Source organism: Sus scrofa, chromosome 13, assembly GCF_054392235.1.
Source record: "Sus scrofa isolate SSC_HxYL_T2T_F1_AM1 chromosome 13, Sscrofa_HxYL_maternal_Yorkshire_Landrace_v2.0, whole genome shotgun sequence".
Lineage (NCBI taxonomy): Eukaryota > Metazoa > Chordata > Mammalia > Artiodactyla > Suidae > Sus > Sus scrofa.
The window spans coordinates 90,096,129-90,111,182 of NC_139395.1; the positions used below are offsets into that span (position 1 = coordinate 90,096,129).

Below are 15,054 nucleotides of genomic sequence, written 5' to 3' on the forward strand. Positions count from 1 at the left end.
GGATTAATCCAGCATTGCTGTGAGCTGTGGTGTAGGTCACAGACTCAGCTCAGATCTGGCGTTGCCATGACTGTGACGTAGGCCAGCAGCTGCAGCTCCAATTCAGCCCCTAGCCTGAGAACTTTCATAGGTTGCAGGTATGGCCCTTAAAAAAAACAAACAAAAACAAACACCATAACAAATATCAGGACAGATACCACTTTATAATAATTTATAAAATAAACTCTAAACTCTATAATAAGTATTCTTATTTGCTTTTAGTAGCAAAAAACTATTTTTATTTTCCAAATAAAATCCTACTCAGAAGCTTATATATAACGCTGATAAAAGAAACTGAGGTTGACTTGGGGAGGTGGGCTCTCACTCTTTCACTTAAGAGAAAACTTGTTAATATTACAGCCCAGACTCTTGGAGGAAATGTGAAGAATTCAGCAACAACTAAACCAGGAAAGAGGTTCCTTACAGTTAAAGCTTAGCCACAGCACACATGGGTGTCTGCATCTGCTGTTCCTTAATTTCACCATTTCTCCATAAATAGGAGAACTATATTCATCACCTCAAACATGTCTAAAATACTTATCTTATCAATTCCCCTAGCCCCCACTTATGTCACTTCATCAAAACAGAACCATCATTAGCAGGTGCTGTTGTCCCCTCTTCAAGCTAAAGCTATTTCAAAAGCCTGAAAAGATTTGTGTTCTATCATATGCTAATCACATAAATGATGGCTACTTTCACTTTCAAGGATTTGAGAAAGTCTAGAGGAACAGGCTCAAGCTTTAAAATATAAACCTGAAAAGACCCAGTACAGCCCACCACCCACTGATCCTCTTGCGCACTGGCAGCCTACCCCTTAGATACAGCCCTTATCTCAGTCCCTGGGCCTGAGTGGTCCTGTATTGGCATCTTTGGTTAACCACTCTCTTACCTTGGACTTTGCATGCCAAGTGAAGTGCAGGAAATTTGTTTCGCTGGGTACTAACAGGTTAAAGGATAGGGCGTAGTGACTAATAAGGTCATTTCTCACATAATAAAGTTCTGCATCAAGACCTAGGAAAGAAAAAAGAAAAAAAACATTAAATGCTTAAAATAACCTCAAAAGCACTAACCATCAGTATTTCAAACACTGATAATAATAATAGAGTAAAAATAACACTGATGTACAAATGTACATCACAAACGTTATCTCACACGTGCTGCCTTATGAAGCAGAAAGGACACCGGGTTTCATCATTGCCAGCAAAGATGAAGAAACTCAGCCTCAGAACAAGTAAGGGGCTCTCCAGCTAAGCTTAGGGAGGCTGGACCCAGAACTCTAGTAGCCACACTATATTCCAAGAACTAAGGGACACCCTTCCTTCTGGACACAGACCTTCTCAGAGACACATCTACAAACAAAAGCCCCTTCACCCTGCAAAACTGATGAGGATTTAGGAAGTGAGTTACCTGGATGAAAACAATTTGCGTGAGCCAAGGCTTTAAGACTATATAGTCAGAGATGATCTCGGCTTCTGTCAGCACAACGTGCCGGCCACTCTGATAAGGGGTCCAGTCACACCACCTGCCGCACAGACACACAGCCGCTTCCCTAGCTAGACAACAAGGTGGAGAACACCATACTTCTTGTATTCTAAGGACAGCTCTCTGCACAAAGCAGATGCTCAGTAATCATTTGTTAGACAAGTTAGTACTGCAGATAAAAGAGAACCACAATGCCTAGGAAACAATGCTTAAAAGATTTCAAATTTCACTCCTCATACCACTTTCTTGGCCAACCTCCAACACCTATCATGTTTCTCAATTTTGTGATACCCCTTCATCCTACCTGTATTAAGTATTTTCTTTAAAATTAATTCAAAATTTTAAAGGCAAAATTTAATCACTATCTCGAGTGGAAAATCAGTAATTATTGTGAAAAAATATGAGGTAACCAAAAAAATCAATTAAAAAGAGAACAAAACAATATTACTAAATGCTGGCTAAGTACTATTGCCCACAAGAAGGCAGTGAACCTGAGCCCAGCTCATTATTTACAAGAGAGAGGAAGAGGATAATAGCAAGCATTTGAGAGAGGTAAAGATTCAAAGGTTTTCTCCATGATAATCCAAAAAAACTGAAATAAAAGCAGGGGTGAATTCTCTCAGCTGATCTACAGTTATTTAAAGTTGTGTCCAGGTGTCCCTCCCAATAACGCATGACACATATTCCACACACTGGAGCGAAAAAGGTATGGCGAAGCCAACTGAAATGTAAATTTCATATTTATTGAGCCTTATACCAAGAGTCTGAAACACCTGATGGCATGCAAAGAGGCCAAAATAGGGAGCTCACGCCTCCTCAGATACAGATATGGAAACAAATAACTCTGCTACAGGCACTTCTGTAAAATTAGTTTTCTCATTTCTGAACTAAACTGAACACAATCATTAATCCAGAAATGAGATTTAAGACTTACATAGGGGAAAGCTGCTGCACTGGCTGGGTAGCACTGCTGTATTTATCCTATAGAGGATATCAAATGCAATGAGAGAAAGTTAGAGCCTTCTGCAAAAGGACAGGATGTGCTAGCAAACATCTGGAAGGAAGGACTGGTGGGGCTGGAGAAAGGGGGTGGGGGGGGGAGAAGGTAAGAAGGTGAGAGAAAAGTAAGAAGGAAAATGCAACAAGAAAGCTGGGTGCAGGCAGTTCCCACTTTGGAGCAGCAGAAACGAACCCAACTAGTATCCATGAGGATGTGGTTTCAATCCTGCTCAGCACTGCTATAAACTAAGGTATAGGTTGCAGACATGGCTCGGCTGCCGTGTTGTTGTGGCTGTGGCATAGGATGGCAGCTGTAGCTCTGATTCGACCCCTAGCCAGGGAACTTCCACATGTCCTAGGTAGGGCCCTAAAATGCAAACAAAAAAAAAAGGAAAGAAAGCTGGGTACGAAGAAAGCATCAGCAAACACAATTGTAAACAATTTAAATTTTGCCTGTTTTTAAAAACATCTGAGTCTTACTCTAGTCTAGATTGATGCTGTTCACAAGAGACACTGAGAAAAAATTTTTTAAATATATGCCAGATTAAAAAAAAAAAAAAAATAGGAGTTCCTGCTATGACATAGTGGGTTAAGGATCTGGAGCTGCTGCAGCTGTGGCACAGATCAACCTATGACACAGCTACAACTTGGATTCAACCCCTGGCCCCACGCCTGGGAACTTCCAGATGCCACGAGTGCAGCCAAGATAAAAAAAAAAAAAAAAAAAAAAAAAAGGAAACATGGTAGTATTGACATGAGACAAACTAGAACTCAAGGTAAAAAGATTTTATATTAATAACTTAATTAATTAATATGAAATTTATGAGTAAGAAAAAGTTTGTATTCATAAAAACATAAAATACAGTGTTGGGGAACCATTGACTGAAACCACCCACCATGGCCAGGCAAAATAATAACTGCTTGTATGAGTTGTCTCACAACAGGCAGCCTTGATAAAGAACATGGTGCTCTCCGAAAACCAGAAGAATTTGGGAGGGCCCAGTCAGAGGGAAGAGATGACCAACCTCCCAGAATCCTTGTCACTGGAATCCACCTTGTCTGAGAGATGCACAGGCCACCAGGAAGGACCCTGAGTCAAACCAAAAATGGGCTGAGCAAGACAATTAGCCAGAGACAACTCAGAAATTAACCCCATTCCCATAAAACCTGAGACTGCGAGCCACAGGGCAGAGCAGCTCTCTTGGGTCCCCTTACCCTGCTGCTCTCTGCCCACGTGCCCCTTCCCAATAACATCTTTTGCTTTTCGTCAAATTCATTTCTGAGTGTTAGACTAGAGCCGATTCTTGGGACCTGAAAGAGGTCCCTTCCTAAAACAACAGTAGTACAACGAGCAAACAAGCTTCGAATACAGAAAGCAAAAACCAAAAGGGAAAAAAATTAAGAAGATATAAACAAATCCATAATCACAGTTGGAAACTAACAAACTTAAGAAAACAGTGAAGTTCAAAACAGATAAAAACTTAGTGCAGACATACAATTTAAACAATATGACTATGGGACATGACACAAGGAAGGTTCATCATGAATTAAACCACACACATTTTAAAAAATAGCTTCTGGAGTTCCCATAGTGGCTCAGTGGTAATGAACCCAACCAGCATCTATGAGGATGCAAGTTTGATCCCTGGCCTCTCTCAGGGGGTTAAGGATCCGGCGTTGCCATGAGCTGCGGTGTAGGTCCCAGACAGCTACGGTGTAGCCTGGCAGCTGCAGCTCCAATTCAATCCCAATTGTGGTGTAGCCTGGGAACTTTGATATGCCCTGGATGCAGCCCTAAAAAGACCAAAAAAAAAAAAAAGGTTTCTAACTTGAAATAATGCAGGCTACCTTCTGTCATCAAATTCCACAATAAAGAAATTAACTAAAAGGATAAAGCCGAAAGATGAGTATTTGTAAAAATAAAATGGTTAAACCCTTTGCAAGACTGATTAAGAAAAAAAGAAAAAGAAAAAACAAATTACCAATGTTAAGGAATGAAAAGGTACTACAAATCTTATAGATGTTAAAAAAAAGAGTATTATGAACAATTTAAAGACAATTAAGTTCAATAATTCAAATAAGAGAAAAATCCTTGAATTTACCAAAACTGACAAGAAGAAATTAAAACTCCAAATAATTAGGAGTTCCCGTCGTGGCTCAGCAGAAACGAATCTGACTAGTATCCAAGAGGATGCAGGTTCCATCCCTGGCCTCACTCAGTGGGTTAAGGATCTGGTGTTGCTGTGAGCTGTGGTATGGGTTGCAGACGCTCAGATCCTGTGTGGCTGTGGTTGTGGCGTAGGCCAGCAGCTGTAGCTGCAATCAGACCCCAGCCTGGGAACCTCTATATGCTGTGAGTGCCACCCTAAAAAAGCAAAACAAACAAACAAACAAATCCTCCAAATAATTAAAAAACTTCCCCTAAAGCTCTAGGTCCAGACAGATTTTATCAAACATTTTAAAAAGATATTAACACTAACCTTGCATAAACTCTTTCAGAAAAAAGTCAAAGAAAGAACTTCCTAACTCATTTCGTGAATTACACTGATATCAAAACCAGATGAAAATATTGTAAAAAAAAAAAATTAGACTGATCTGATGAAAATATTGTAAAAAAAAAAAAAAATTACAGACTGACCTCCCTCACAAACACAGACACAAACATCCTCTACAAAACATTAGCAAACTGAGTCCAGCAACACAGAAAAAGGATAATACACCATGACCAAGTGTTTATTAAAGGTAATCCTTTAAAAATCAATATAATTAAACACAGTTTAAAGAATAAAAAATAACGCAGACTGTGTCAATAGATGTGAAAATACATTTGGTGAAATTCAAAGCCTAATAGTGATTTAAAAAACAAACAAAAAAACTGTGGGCAAACTAGGAAGAGAAATAAACTTTCTCAGTTTGGTAAAGAGCATCTACAAAAACACTAGCTAACATTATACTCAATGGTGAATTTAAACTCTTATTTCTAAGATCAGAAACAAGCCAAGGATGTCCATTTCCAACACTTCTATTCAACCTTGCAGTGGAGGTCACAGCCAATGTTTAAGATAAGACAAAAGGATAAAGGTTAGAGAGGATGAACCACAGCTCATAGATGATAGGATTATATATGCAGAGAAAACACTAGAAAATCTACTAAAATATTACTAAAACCAATTCATGGACTTAGCAAAGTCTGAATGCAAGGCCAATACTAAAACCTCAATTACGTTTCTCTATATTAAGCAACAATTGGAAAATAAAATTTAAAAATCAGTACCATAACATTAAAAAACAACAGTATCTACCAAGAAATAATTCTAACTAAAGATAAGTAAGCCCTCTATACTTGAAAACTGCATAACATGGCTAAGAAAAATCAGAAATGACCTAAGGAAGTAGAGAGATACCATTCTCTTAGATGAACCTCAACATTGTTAAGATGTCAAGGATCTTGAATTGATCTATAGATTTAAAGTAATCCTAACCAAAATCTTTACAGACTTTTTCAAAGAAACAAATTAATTCTAAAATGAAATGTGGTGCAGCAGGTTAAGGATCCTGGATTGTCACTGCAGCAGCTCAGGTCACTGCTGCAGTGCAGGTTCAATCCCTGGCTGGGGAAATTCCACATACCTCCAGCGTGACCAAGAAAATAAATACATAAATGAAGTGAAATTTAAATGCCAAAACAACCTTGGAAAATAAAAAGACAATGTTGGAAGACTCATATTACCTGATTTACAACATAATGTAAAGAGCCAGAGTAATCAGGACAGTGTGGCACTGGTGTAAGGGTAGATGTATCAGCGGAACAGAGCAGAATCCAAAAATAAACCCACAAGTGTGAGGCCAAAGGAATTTCAACAAAGGCACAATGTCAGTTCAATCAAAGTGATGCTAAACCAAAGGGATAAAGGTATAGATAGGGGGAAATCTTGAGCCCTCCTTACATATCACACAAAAACTGATTTGAAATGTATTATAGACCTAAAAGTAAAAGCTAAACGCTTAAAGCTTCTAGAAGAAAATATAAGTTAATATCTTCACAGTCTGGGTTAAGCAAAGACTTCTTGGACTGGCCACACTATAACCAGGAACCCAAAGAGAAAAAACTGATAAATTGGTCATCATTTAAATTTAAAACTTCTGGAGTTCCCTGTAGGCTCAGAAGGTTAAAGAGCCAGTGTCGTCACTGTCATGGCTCGGGTCACTGCTGTGATGTGGGTTCAATGCCTGAAGTTCTGCATGCTGCAAGTGCAGCCAAAAAAGAAAAATTTTTAAACTTCTGCTCCTTAAAAGACATTAAGAAAATAAAATTCAAGTCGCATACTGGGAGAAAATATTCACACCTATCTAAAAGGGCTTTTTTCGAGAATATATAAAGATCTCTTACAAACCAAAAATAAAAAGACAACACAAATAAAATGGGCAAAAGATGTGAAGATATATTCTGTAATAAAAGACATGCAAATGGAAAATAAACATATGAAACAGTGCTAAACATCATTAGTCATCAATGAAATATATATTAAAACCACAATGAGATGCTGTAAGGATCTGGAGCAACTGCAACTCTCCTACATTGCCAGGAATGTAAAAATGTTCAACTACTTTGGAAAACTGGCAGTTGAGTATACACTTACTCTATGACCCAGTAACTACACTCCCAGGTAATTATCCAAAGAAATGAAAACATACGATTCCACAAAAGAGTACTACAACAACAACAACAAAACTCACATGTGAACGTTTTATTCAGAATAGCCCAAACTGGGAACAACACAAATGTCCATCCCAGATGAATGAATAACCAATTGTGGTATATTCATACAATGGAACGGTATTCAACAGTGAAAATTAACTGTTGAGACTTCGTAACAAAAGGGATAAATCTCACAGACTATATGAATGAAAGAAGCTATACAGAGAGTAGACTCTATATAATTCTATTTATATAAGCTTCTAGGGCAGGCAAAACTAATTTGTGGTGATAGAAATCAGATCACTGCGGTTGCTTAGGAAGGGAGTCGGGAGGGAGGTTGGTGAACTGACTGCAAAGGGAATTTCCTGGGGTGATGGAAATGTTCTGCATCTAATTGGGGTGGTGGTTACACAGGGGTACACATTTTTAAAAACTCAACCAACTGTACATTTAAGCTCTGCATATCTCATTATATGTGAGGTTTACCTACATTTTTAAAGAGGGCAGAAAAAAAAGTCAACTGCAGTTTTTACCTCTTCCCTAATCTCGAAAAGCCTGCATACCAAAGAATGTTACTAGCGCCAACATAAAAAGTTTTAGAAAAAAATAATCTTAAGCAATCAAAAACTTCCAAATTTAAACTTCAAACATCATTCACAGGAAAATAAAGAATTTTGTTCCTAATAAATAAGTTATAATGTTATTACTGGGGATAATAACAATGATGTGTAAATATTTAAGTTTTCCAAACATAGTTCAAAGTGTCAAGAACATCTGGGCATTCTGTAAATTCAACTCCACATAAAGCTCCTTCCCAGTAGCTTTGTTACCTCATTCACTGAGGATTCTGGAACCAGTTTATAAAATTTCTAACATCCTTCTCCTATGACTTATTACGGCAGACTCCCAATGTACTTGAGACCAATCTACTCTCAATGTTTCTTTTATTCCTCAACTCCAACAACCTTCATCCATACTAAAGCACCCCATTTCTGTGGACAGTGGCCATACACAAAACTGCTCTACCTCCAAAATCTTGAACTGCAATATCTCAGTAGTTAGTAGCTCTTCAGCTCCCTTATTGTTACAACAGCTATCTTCTGGGCATAATATCTCCAGTGTTTATAATCCTCTTGTTTCTTCCATTCAATTAAAATTATAGCAATCATTTCCTTACTTTCTTCTTAAACTGACCTCAATCTTAACTACTACAATTACTTTCTTACCACACCCTCAACTTTCTCCCACAACCTGCATCAAGGCATACATAACCCACTCTGAAAACACCCCATCCTGAACTAGCTTGACTCTCCTACGCCTTGTCTTCTCTGGTGCTGTAAGTGAATGCTGCATAATCCTGGATGAAGTCATTCCCACAAATGATAGTCACCATAAAACCATGACTTCTATGCTCAACAAACAAAGTTAATATTCATAAGCTGCTGACTCAGAGTTTGGAGCCCTGTGATCCCTATCTATAAACAGTTAATGGCCAAAATAAATTGAAAATTTGAAATTCACTACCCTAGACTGAGGTATTGAAACTCGAATATAATCATTAAACAGAGCTACTACTTCCCAGCTAGATTTTGAAAGCATTTGTTTTGAAATAGCCATTTTTTATTAACTAGGGTAGTTACTTCTAGTTTGAAAAAGTTTGAATTTCTTCAAAGAAACCATTAAAATGAGATTCAAATTTTCATAAATATAGTCTGTTCTGTCTTAAGACAGGTTCCTATTAGCTTATAAGTGGTTAATAAATAACACCAACACAACATAAAAACTGTGTTGCTTTACACTGTGCTGAATTTTCCCAGGCAAGGGGAATTGGAATAGCAGGTAAAGAATTTCAGCTTTCAGGGAGTTCCGTTGTGGTGCAGCGGAAATGAATGCAACTAGTATCCACAAGGATTCGGGTTCCATCCCTGGCCTCGCTCAGTAGGTTAAGGATCCAGTGTTGCCATGAGCTGTGGTATAGGTTGCACACGTGGCTCGGATCTGGCGTTGCTGTGGCATCGGCCAGCATCTGCAGCTCCAATTGGACCCCTAGCCTGGGAACTTCCACATGGCACAGGTGCAGTTCTAAAAAGCAAAAAAAAAAAAAAAAAAGTGTTAACTTTCAGTGGAAAAGGAAAGACCCTCACACAGCTCAGCTACTGCCAGCTGGAACCCTCTCAGCCCTATTTTAAGAAAACTACAAGTATCTGCACCCAAGGGCTCCCTCCTCAGAGGAGAACCACCAATCTCTGCATGTTTCCTGGACTCAGTAAGCTGTTTTCAACTGCACTATCTCAAGATCATGCAAGCCAGTGACTTTCCACCCTATTAAGTTTGAACATCTTTAACTCTCCTCTGAAGCAGCCCCAGCAACCCTAAGTGGTTTGACTGGGCTGTCCAAGTTATCTTATAAATTATCAATCATGCTTTTGTTAGTACTTGGTTTGAAAATTGCAGCAATCTTGAATGGTTTGTCTTTAACCGTATTTTTCCCATAAGTCCTGATATTTTCAGTGACTTGGGAATGTTGAAGGATTTTTTAAGGAATATATTTGGTGTTGCAACAGAAATGCTTATATTCTTTAAATATAATACTGAATGTTAGGCAGGGTGTGGCAAGCAAGTAATTTGTGAACATATAGGCTTTATATTTATATTCTGACCCAGTAAATCCACTTCTAAAAATTCATCATAAAGAAACCAAATATAGATACAAATGTTTATGCATAAAGATATTAGTCAACCTAATATTTAAAATTGAAGAGAATTAACAATATAAATGACCAGCTATAATAGGGCAGTGACTTATACATCCATAACAGATAACAGGTTTTCATAGTTTCTTTTCCTTTGGAGAAGAAAAGAAGTGGGAGAAGAAAAGAAGTGGTACCCCAAGTCATTACATCCTTTCAGTCAATCTCTTCCTGTTCATCTAGGTGACATATTGAGCTTCCCTTTGAAGACAGATTTTAATGACTGAAAAACACTGAAACAGACTATGAAGCCATGAATAGGACTCTTACAAATAAATTTTAATGAACTGAGTTTGCTTAGAGAGTAACATTAAATAAGAATAGGTGGAGTTCCCATTGTGGCTCAGCAGGGAGTTCCTGTTGTGGCTCAGTGGTTAAGGAATCTGACTAGGAACCATGAGGTTGCAGGTTCGATCCCTGGCCTCGCTCAGTGGGTTAAGAATCCGGCGTTGCCGTGGGCTGTGATGTAGGTCGCAGACATGGCTCAGACCTGGCATTGCTGTGGCCCTGGCATAGGCTGGCGGCTACAGCTCAGATTGGACCTCTAGCCTGGCAGCCTTCATATGCCATGAGAGTGGCCCTAGAAAAAGGAAAAAAGACCAAAAAAAAAAGAATAGGCAAGATACAAACTACAAATAGCAAATTTTTAGCAATTTCTGGCATCTAGAATAGTTCCCATGCATGTTATAATAGTTCCCGTGTGTTCAGTAAGTGTCCAATGAATTAAAGTTAAATGTACATGTATATGCACCCCCAATGTTCATAGCAGCACTACTTACAATAGCCAAGACATGGAAACAATCTAAATGTCCAGTGACATAAGAATGGATAAAGAAGGAGTTCCTGTAGTGGCTCAGTGGTTAACAAATCCGACTAGGAACCATGAGGTTGCGGGTTCGATCCCTGGCCTTGCTCAGTGGGTTAAGGATACGGCATTGCTGTGAGCTGTGGTGTAGGTCACAGACACGGCTCGGATCCTGCATTGCTGTGGCTATGGAGTAGGCCGGCAGCTACAGCTCCGCATACAACCCCTAGTCTGGGAACCTCCAAATGCCGCAGGAGCGGCCCTAGAAATGGCAAAAAGACAAAAAAAAAAAAAGAATGGATAAAGAAGATGTGGTATATACATACAGTGGAACATTAGCCATAACAAAGAATAAAATAATGCCATTTGCCACAACATGGATGAGTCTACAGATTATCATACTAAGTGAAGTAAGTCAGAAAGAGAAAGACAAATACCATTTATCACTTCTATGCGGAATCTTAAAAAAAAAAAAAAAAGGTACAAATGAATTTATTTACAAAACAGAAATAGACTCACAGACATAGAAAACAAACTCATGGTTACCAAAGGTGACGGGGGACTGTGTTAGTTAGGACTTTGGGGTTAACACATACATGTTACTATATATGACATAAACAACAAGGACCTACTGTATAGCACAAGGAACTGCATTTAATATCTTGTAATAACCTATAATGGAAAAGAATCTGAAAAGCAATATATATAAACCCAATCACTTTGCTGTATACCTGAAAACTAATGCGCACTGTAAATTAACTATACTTCAATTTTTTAAAAAAGTTTAAAACAAAAGAACAAAGAATCTGCCTTTCAAAAAAAATGTACATGTATATGCACAATGTGTCTGTTGCATTTCTCAAAAAAGATGAACAGTGGCTGATTATAAATGGTGGATTATGGGTTTATTTTTTATTGCATACTTTTATTCTTTTTCTTTTCTTAAATTTTCTATGAAAGTTAAAGTGGGAAAAATAAAAATTAGTTTTCAAAACTTGTTTAAAGAAATATGCATACAGCTGTAGCAATTCACTAAACAAAAACCCAATTATGGCCTAAAATAATCCATGAAGTCCAGTGAGAGGTAGAGAGAAAGCCCTCAAACAACAAAATTCAATAAGAAAAATCACATTGGTAAAGATAATACCTTTACTATATCAAGATTAGCACTAGCAATAATAAATTATTAATGACTAAATTATTACTACCCTCCTTCAACTTTCCCATAAAATACCCAGAAAAAAGGTAAAATTTGGTAGAGCGCTATGAACTGAAAAAAGGAAATCAAAGATCAGAAAGAATTTCCTCATGCCACACTGGCAATGGGGCTGAAATGGGAAGAAAATTCTTGGACTACCCACGCTCATTGTCTGCATGAGGATAACATGGGAAATTCTGAGGATGATAGGGAAGGCGACAAAGCTATAGTTTTCAGGAGAATAAGAAGCAGGCCAAGGAGTTCCCACTGTGGTGGAGCAGGCTAAGGATCTGGCATTGCCACTGCTGTGGCATACATTGCAGCTACGGCTGGAATTCAATCCTTGACCTGGGAATGTCCATATGCCTCGGGTGTGGCCATTTAAAAAAAAGCAGCAGCAGCCAGATGGAAAAGGTCCCATGTTTTATTAGTCCATTCACATAAAATGTCCAGGAAGGACAGATACATCCACAGTAATAGAACACAAACTGGTGGTTGCAAGGGGCTGAGGAACAGGGAGATGAGAAAAAAAAAAAACTCCTTAATGGGTGAGGAACTTTATTTTGGAGCAATGGAAATGTTTTGAAACTAGACAGGGTTAGCGGTTGTACAACATGGTATATGTAACTAAATGTCACTGAATTATTTATTCACTTTACACCGGTTAATTTTGTCACGTGAATTTCACCTCAAAAAATTATTATTTTTAAAAAAGAAAAGAAAAAATGGTACATTACAAATCAACTATACTTTTAATAAAAAAATTAATTAAAAAAGAGAAGCTGGATCCTGCCCCATAAATGGGGAGGGAGTGTATTTAAAATTGGCTTCCAGTGACTGGAAAGGATTATAAGGAAACTTTCACTCAGAAGGGGAGCACCATGAAAGCTGAAGAGATAAAGCAGCACCATGAAAGAGTCAGAGGAAACTTCAAAACAAAACTAGAGCTCCACAAGATAAAAGTGAAAGGGCCAGTAAAGAGAGAACAGGGTGGGCAATCTAGAGTGGATAGAGGGTGGAAAGGGGCTCTGCTGGAAGGTGACAGGAACAAGGGTGGACAGCCATGGATTGAAGAGATAGCATTTTGTTGTTAGAATGCATAGAATTTTTCTACTCTAACCCAAGATGAAAAACATTTTAGTTGTTCATCTGTAACAACTATCTAAGTTTCTCACTGCCAATGCCAGTAAAACAGGAATGTTGCTCTCTTGTTAGAAAATATGAGATTTGTTCATAAGTTATTTTTAAACAGCCCAAATTCCAAGCTGAAAAACCAAAGTTATTTCTGCAAAACTCTCAACATCCATCAAGGAAAATTCATTTTCCCCTAGACAGTATTAAGCTCAAACTTAATAAGACCTATATCTACATGACCTGGCCTGTGTAGCTCAAGTTCAAATAATTTAATAGTTCAAAACTTTTTCCAAACAATTTTAAAAGTTAACTATTGGTTTCCTAAGGCCATAACAATGGTGGATTAGTGCCAATGGCCAAACCACCTCCCTTTAAAAAAGAGCCACCTTTACTGCACGTAACAAAATATATTCCAGGGAGCTGTTCACACATCTGTCTTCCCCGCTACCTTGCACACATCACGAGCAAGGCTGGAGTCTTAAAAACGTTAGATGCATGAATGGCTGACTATTGATAAAAGTCAACTATACCAAAGAAGGATTTTCAGGGAAATTATTTTTTGGGGGGGAGGGGCACCCAGGGCATATGGAACTTACCAGGCTAGGGGTCGGTCAAATCAGAGCTGTTGCTGCTGGCCTACACCACAACCACAGCAACTCCAGATCCAAGTCGCATCTGGACCCAAACCGCAGCTCACTGCAATGCCAGATCCTTAACCCACTGAGGGGGCTAGGGATCAAACCCCTATCTTCATGGATCCTATTTGGGTTCATTACTGCTGAGCCACAATGGGAACTCCGGGGAAATTATATTTTAAAGAGAACATCAGTTACGGCAGAAAAACCAAAGTGATATTGTAGAAAGAGAACTAAAGCAGAATTTCTGCTAATAAATAGATGAGTAACCTTTGGCAATCAATGTTTTTAATCACCTTCTCTAGGTATCAATTTTCTCAACTATATAACAAAAAAGTTAAATCAGACAAAGTTAAAAGTCTCTCCTCAGCCACAAATTTCTATTATTCTATGATATCATCCATGGTTTCCAAATGTCAGCCAAAACTCTACTATTCTGTGATATCATCTATGGTTTCCAAATGCTAGTCAAAACTTAAGTTAAAAATTTAGTCAAGTTAATTTTCTAGGTTCTGAGGATGGTGTGGTATACAAGCCAGAAGAAAAAAGCCAAAATCACTTACTATGTATGAAACCACTAAATAGTCCATATTTTAAACAATGCTGAAATTAAATAAATATGGAACTCTTATTTCAAATTTCCCTAGTTTATGGAAACTAGCAAACTGAAATAGATACAATAAAGTAACAATTTGTCCATCAGAAGCTTAGAGATCTAGCTATAGTCAAATAATACCTAGAAATTTAGCTAAGACCTAATATTTAACCACATCATAAGACAGGGAATTTACAAATGTTAGACAGTAAGAAACGGGCATCTATGTTTCATAATTAAAAAAAGAAAAAGCACATAAATCTTCAATCCCCATAGCTGTTTAAACAATAATCTTGTAGATTATATAAGATTTTTCACGTAGTCTCTGCCCATTCAGATTTTCCTCCTACTTTTCTCCCATAACCTTAAGTGCCTGGATAGAATTGAGTACATATACACACACACAGCGTATAAAAAGAATTAAAGTGAGATTTTAAGAGAAAGAAAACATGCATGATCAACAAGAGAAGACAAAGAATATATGCCCCTTCCTTCTACCTCCTTCCTACAGGCTGCCTCCTCATTCTCTGCTTAAAACTGGCCTCTGTGAGGGAAAGGCAGTGGACCCACCCTCTGGTCCCTGAGAGGTGGCTAGGGGGTCAGTGTCATAGAAGGGAATCTCCTGATCCTCTCAGGAGCATATATTCACTTCTTTTCCCCCTTCACTTTTAATTTCAAGTAGATGACTCAAATAATACTGTCACCTTCCCCATCTGAA

The 15,054-nt window shown here is 38.1% G+C and overlaps 1 protein-coding gene across 5 annotated transcripts in view; it reads right to left on the reverse strand.

The window, feature by feature from the left end:
• RYK (receptor like tyrosine kinase) overlaps window positions 1–15,054 on the reverse strand; it is a 104,135-nt gene that overhangs the window by 75,532 nt on the left and 13,549 nt on the right. For all 5 annotated transcript variants that reach the window (XM_084989743.1, XM_084989742.1, XM_084989741.1 and 2 more), the window contains one exon: window positions 929–1,050. In XM_084989743.1, coding sequence (XP_084845869.1) covers window positions 929–1,050 — 122 coding nt within the window. Of the gene's footprint in view, window positions 1–928; window positions 1,051–15,054 lie in introns of those variants that run through there.